This window comes from Pelodiscus sinensis, chromosome 1 (genome assembly GCF_049634645.1).
Source record: "Pelodiscus sinensis isolate JC-2024 chromosome 1, ASM4963464v1, whole genome shotgun sequence".
NCBI classification, from domain to species: Eukaryota; Metazoa; Chordata; order Testudines; family Trionychidae; genus Pelodiscus; species Pelodiscus sinensis.
Genome location: NC_134711.1, coordinates 329,851,878 through 329,857,574, shown reverse-complemented (window position 1 = coordinate 329,857,574; position 5,697 = coordinate 329,851,878). Strand labels below are relative to the sequence as shown.

The window sequence follows — 5,697 nt, the reverse complement described above, 5'->3', positions numbered from 1 at the left end:
CAGGACAGGCCCCAGGCAACAGCCTTCCTGGCCTCCCTCTCTCTCCTCCTGGCCCCACAGGAGCCAGGGCTACCAGATGGCTGGCAGCAGTGCGGGAGCCCGTGCTGCTGTGCGTGTTAGGGCGGTGCGGTGGGGAAGCAGGAGCCCGGCATGCGGCATCCCCTCGTACCATTTGAGCCAGTGGGGGCAGCGGCTGCCCTGGCAGCAGCAAGGCGGCAGCCAGAGCATGTGCAGGGATGAGTTTGCCGGCTCCAGAGCCCGGCCACCAGTGTGAGTGGAACAGCGGCCGCCGTAGCAGCACCTGCAGACACCAGGTGTCCCCTTGTTTGAGAGTTCAAGTACTTGACAAATACTCAGAGATGAAGACTCCGCCAAGACGCTTGGTCTGTTGTTCCAGCGGTTACTAACTCTCTCCAGGGTTTTTAATGTACATTTCTGTGTGCTAGGCCCTATTTTTACATTTGTCCCTGTGCACATACTTATAGGTGTAACTCAGGTCGCTCCTGAACGACCTTTCTTAAATTCAATCAATTGAGCTCATTGAGTGTACGCTACAAAGCAGCTTTCCTAATCATTTTGCGATTCTTCTCTTCAGTGTTATCAACATTCCTCTTTTATCGTGCATCTCAGACCTGGACACAGGATTCCAGCCACAGTTGCACCAATGCCAAATGCTGAGGTAAAATAACTCCCCTAGGGTTCCTTGAAATTTCCCTGGGGAAAATCCCAGGGTCCCCTTGGATCTTTCGGCCACAAGGTTACACTGGGAGCTTGTGTTTAGCTAATTTTACCTTTGTGCTCCTAAATCTTGCAGAGCATCACTGCTTCCAGCTGCCGTTGCCTATGATATAAGCACTGCTACAGTCTTTTACTCTGAAAGTAACCAGAGGCCTTTAGGCCTATAGCACTACATAGTGAATCTACTGTCCCCTTCATGCCCCTGATGTTGAGTACAAAGTCACAGTCCAGCAGAGAAATGATCATGGGAAAAAGTTGGTTCTTTCCCAGTGTAGGAATTACATCATACATCAGACGTACGGTCCATCTAACCCAGTGTCCTTCCTCTGACAGGGACAGTGGCTAAGTTTGCACCACAACACGTAAGACCCTAGGAACGTGTGAGGGGGTGAGTTGAGTGACTGGAAAGCGTGACCCTGATTCTGAACAGACAGAGATTGGCTTCTTCCATGAAATGTGTTAGGGTTGGGCTCTGACATTTATTCATGTAGCTGTTAAAGTTGGGATTGGATAGTATCTCTCTCTGTCTCTCTTTCCCTTCCTGATTCTTGCTTAGCTCATGCCCTCAACTATCTCCTATGGCCATGAGTTCCTCAGTCTAATTGGACACTGAGTGAAGAACAGGTTCTTTTCTATCTTTTTCTGATGTGGGTAGGTCCTGTGATGGTGTCACTTGTGTAGATGCGTGGAGAGAGTTGGCCGTGGGGTTTGTTGCAGTGGTAGGTTGCTGGGAGAGTCGGATGGAGGAGAACTGTGTGATTGCTGAAAATAATTTGTTTCAGGTTGTGGGGTTGTCTGTAGGCGAGGACTTTCCTGTCCCCCAAAACCTGTGGGAGTGAGGGACCATTTTGCAGGACGGCTTGCAGATTGTCCAAGGTGCTGTGGAGGGGTTTAAGTTGGGGGCTGTAGGTGATGATCTGTGGTGTTCTGTTATTTTGTTTGTTGAGCTTATCTTGAAGAAGCTGATGCCTGGGTACTCGTCTGGTTCTGTCAATCTGTTTTTTTCTCTTCCCTGGGTAGGTATTTCTGTTTTAAGAATGCCTGATAGATCCTGTAGGTGTTTGTCTCTGTCTGTGGGGCTGGAGCAAATATGGTTTATCTTAGGGCCTGGCTGTAAGCAATGGATTGGCTGATATGTGGTAGATGGAAGCCAGAGACATTAGGTAAGTAGAATGATTCATAGGTTCCTGGAGTAAGGTGGTGGAAAAGTTGCCATCATTCAATATACTATAGTGTCCAGGAAGTGGATCTCTTGTGTGGAGTGGTCCAGAAGAAGATTGATGGTGGATCATTATACTAAAAGGGTAGTGAAGCGCTGGGATGGGTTCCCTAGCGAGGTGGTGGAATCTCCATCCCTAGAGGTTTTTAAGTCTTGGCTTGACAAAGCCCTGGCTGGGATGATTAAGTTGGGGTTGGTCCTGCTTTGGGCAGGGACAGGACTCGATGAGCGTTGCGGTCTCTTCCAGCCATAGGATTCTACAATTCTATTCCATGTATATGTCTTAGCTGGGTCCCTACCCTGGACTCCAGGTTAAATGTGGTGTCTTGGGATTGCTCTTTCTGTATGATTCCCCCTCCCACTGCTCATGGATCCCAAGTGTTTCCTTAGATTCTGTCATGGCGAGCACAGTGAGCAGGGTTTCCTAGAGTGGTGGGTCATGATGCCCAGATCTCTGTCCTGAGTCCACACCACTCAGTTAGAGCATGGTTAGGTCTTTGAGGGGTTCAAGCTTTTCCCTCCAAAGGGCAGTCACATTGCAGCTGTAAATATCAAATTTCATCTGCTGTCATGTTGCTGATTAACCTGCCTCAGTTGGCTTATCTGAATTCTCGCGCGGACCTGAATTTGATATAAATCATCTGGACACTTCACTAGTCTCCTTCTTGATAATGAGGATAAAATATTTACTCTCTATTGTAAAAAAACAATATAACACCCTTCCCCCACTGTGCTTCTGTCTCTTCACAGGTGCCTTGTGAATTTCTTAGCCCTAGTGACACATTGAGTACCTGATGGCAGCTTTCAACCGCACCCCCTCTGACATGTCAACATTTATGCTAACAGGCATCCCTGGCCTGGAAGATGCTCACGCCTGGATTTCCATCCCTTTCGCTACTTGCTACATCATCGGTCTCTTGGGAAATTTCTCTGTTCTGTTTGTTGTAGGCAAAGAGCAGACCCTGCACCAGCCGATGTACCTGCTGCTTTGCATGCTGGCGCTCACAGACATCGGTATGTCTACCTCTGTTGTACCAAAGGCCCTGTGTATATTTTGGTTCAATTTGGAAGTCATCACATTGAGTGGCTGCCTCACCCAAATAGCCTTCCTTGCCACGGTTTCTGCGACACACTCAGCCATCCTAGTGGTAATGTCCTTCGATCGCTATATTGCCATTTGTAGCCCTCTGAGATACGCCACCATCCTCAGCAACGCACGGGTAGCTAAGCTAGGGCTGGTCAGTTTAATAAGAGGAATTGTCTGTGTGCTGCCTGTGCCCCTGGTGGTGAGCAGTCTGCCATTCTGTGACAACCACATGATCCCTCATACGTACTGTGACGGTATCGCGGTGGCAAAGATTTCATGTGGGGACCTCACATTCTTCAGGCTCTATGGCTTGATGATGGGGATTGTCTTTACTGGGCTAGACCTGATGGTCATCGCCCTGTCCTACTGTCTGATCATCAGGGCCGTTCTCAGAATATCCTCTAAGAAAGCCCACCAGAAAGCCCTCAACACCTGCACAACCCACATCTGTGTGATGCTGACGTCTTATACTCCCTCCATCTTCTCCAACCTGACACATCGGTTTGGTCAGGGCATCGCTCCCCATATTCATATCATCTTGGCCAACGTCAATGTCCTGGTCCCCCCCATGCTGAACCCCATCATCTATGGGGTCAAAACCAAAGAGCTCCGTGACAAAATGAGGAAAACCATCTGTGGAATATGATTCTATTGGGCCTCTGGATTCCAATGATGTCCAAGGAGGGGAACAGTTACCTCCTCATTACTCCAGATTGCTGAGTCCCAGTTTGATTGTGGGTGTTCATAGTATGAAGAAGTAGGAAGCCCTTCTACTGTGATCAGCCTATTGTGATGTAAATGGGCTGATTCCTCACTTATGCCATCGTTTTGTGGAACCGTGGAGAGCTGGAGAAGGAGGGGAGTGTTTACTCTGTGGTTCCCTGCCCTCAGCCTGAGGACAAACATGTTGCTTTGTTTTACATTGAAATTCTTTCACATGTGACTGCTGCCGCGGACTAAGTCTTTCATAACCTTGGTTATTTGCTGTCATGGCTGTCACTACATTGATGTAACGTTGAAGTTGACAGAGTGTTTTCCCAGGTGAACCTGATAAAAGTAAATTGTAGAGCAAGATGCAAGAGGATAGCTAAGCTAGGGTTGGTCAGTTTAATCAGAGGGATTGTCTATGTGCTGCCTGTGCCCCTTATGCTGAGCCAGCTGCCGTTCTGTGCCAACCGTATCATCCCTCACACGTACTGTGAGACTATGGCTGTGGCAAAGATTTCATGTGGGGACCTCACATTCTACAGGCTCTATGGGTTGGTGATGGGAATTGTACTTACCAGGTTAGACTTGATGCTCATTCTCCTGTCCTACTGTCTGATCCTCAGGGCCGTCCTCAGAATCTCCTCCAAGAAAGCCCACCAGAAAGCCCTCAACACCTGCACTGCCCACATCTGTGTGATGCTGACGGCTTATACTCCCTCCTTCTTCTCCAACCTGACACATCGGTTCAGTCAGGGCATTGCTCCCCGTGTTCACATCATCTTGGCCAATGTCTATCTCCTTCTCCCCCCCATGCTCAATCCCATCATTTATGGGGTCAAAACCAAAGAGCTGCGTGACAAAATGAAGAAAAACATCTGCAGAATCGGCGGGGAGTCCTGCGGCACCTTATAGACTAACTGACGTGTTGGAGCATAAGCTTTCGTGGGCAAAGACCCACTACATCAGATGCATCTGATGAAGTGGGTCTTTGTCCACGAAAGCTTATGCTCCAACACTTCAGTTAGTCTATAAGGTGCCACAGGACTCCTCGCCACTTTTGCAGATTCACACTAACACGGCTACCCCTCTGATATCTGCAGAATGTGATCCCAATGGGCCTCTGGTTTTGAACTGAGTCCCAAAAGCGGAACAGTTTCTTCCTCGTTAATCTAGATTGCTCTATCCCAGTTTGACTGAGCTCTGCATTGTGGGAGTTCACAGTATGAGGAAGTAGGAAGCCCTTCTACTGCAATCAGCCCATTGTGACATCAATGAGCCAATGTCTCACTTCTGCCATTGTTTTGTCGACGGCTGTAAACCTCATTCTACGAGGAATAATGTCTTCTGTCAACAGAGTTCTGTCGACAGAAGGCGTTATTGCATCTACACTGTCCTTTGCGTCTACACTGTCATGTCAACAAAGCGGCTTGCTTTGTCTACAGAACTGCATGTAATCTAGACGCTCTTTGTCTACAGAAAGCTTCTGTCGACAAAAGCCTGTAGCCTGTAGCCTAGATGTACCCTAATTGTGTAGCTGGGGCTGATGTATCTTTGCTTCCTTTACTTCCTGTGAGGAGCAGGAGTCCCGGTACCAAAGGGGACACCCTCTCACTTTGAATTAGCACGTTTTCAGTAGGCCTAGTAAATCAAACCCAGGAAGATCATCAGTGTTGATCTCCTGCCTAGTGTAGATGTGACCTAAGTGTGTCTGTGGCAGAGAGAAGGAGGTTGAGGAATGGGTCTGAGGCAAGCAAAATTATCTGATGAGCAGCAGCCATGGCCTGTCAAAAAAAGATGTTAAACACACCCCAGCCGGCCAACACAAGAACCCTCCAACCCCGCATCAGTCTTCACTGCACAGTGAGTGGAGCAGCCCTCTGGTACTAGGGCTGGTGCAGGATGGTGTGGCCTGTTTCCTAGGAAGAGTCTGAGCTTCCAAACACAT

General features: G+C 48.6%; 1 protein-coding gene across 1 annotated transcript; it reads left to right on the top strand.

Moving 5' to 3' along the window:
- The first annotated feature begins 2,751 nt into the window (after positions 1-2,751).
- Positions 2,752-3,690, top strand: LOC142829851 (olfactory receptor 52N4-like). Its single transcript, XM_075931779.1, has one exon. It carries the CDS (start codon positions 2,752-2,754, stop codon positions 3,688-3,690), a length of 939 nt encoding a protein of 312 aa, XP_075787894.1.
- Positions 3,691-5,697: the final 2,007 nt, after the last annotated feature.

Bases quoted from the DNA above. Each gene is read 5' to 3' on its own strand.
- LOC142829851 (XM_075931779.1), top strand. From the start codon at position 2,752: ATGGCAGCTTTCAACCGCACCCCCTCTGACATGTCAACATTTATGCTA.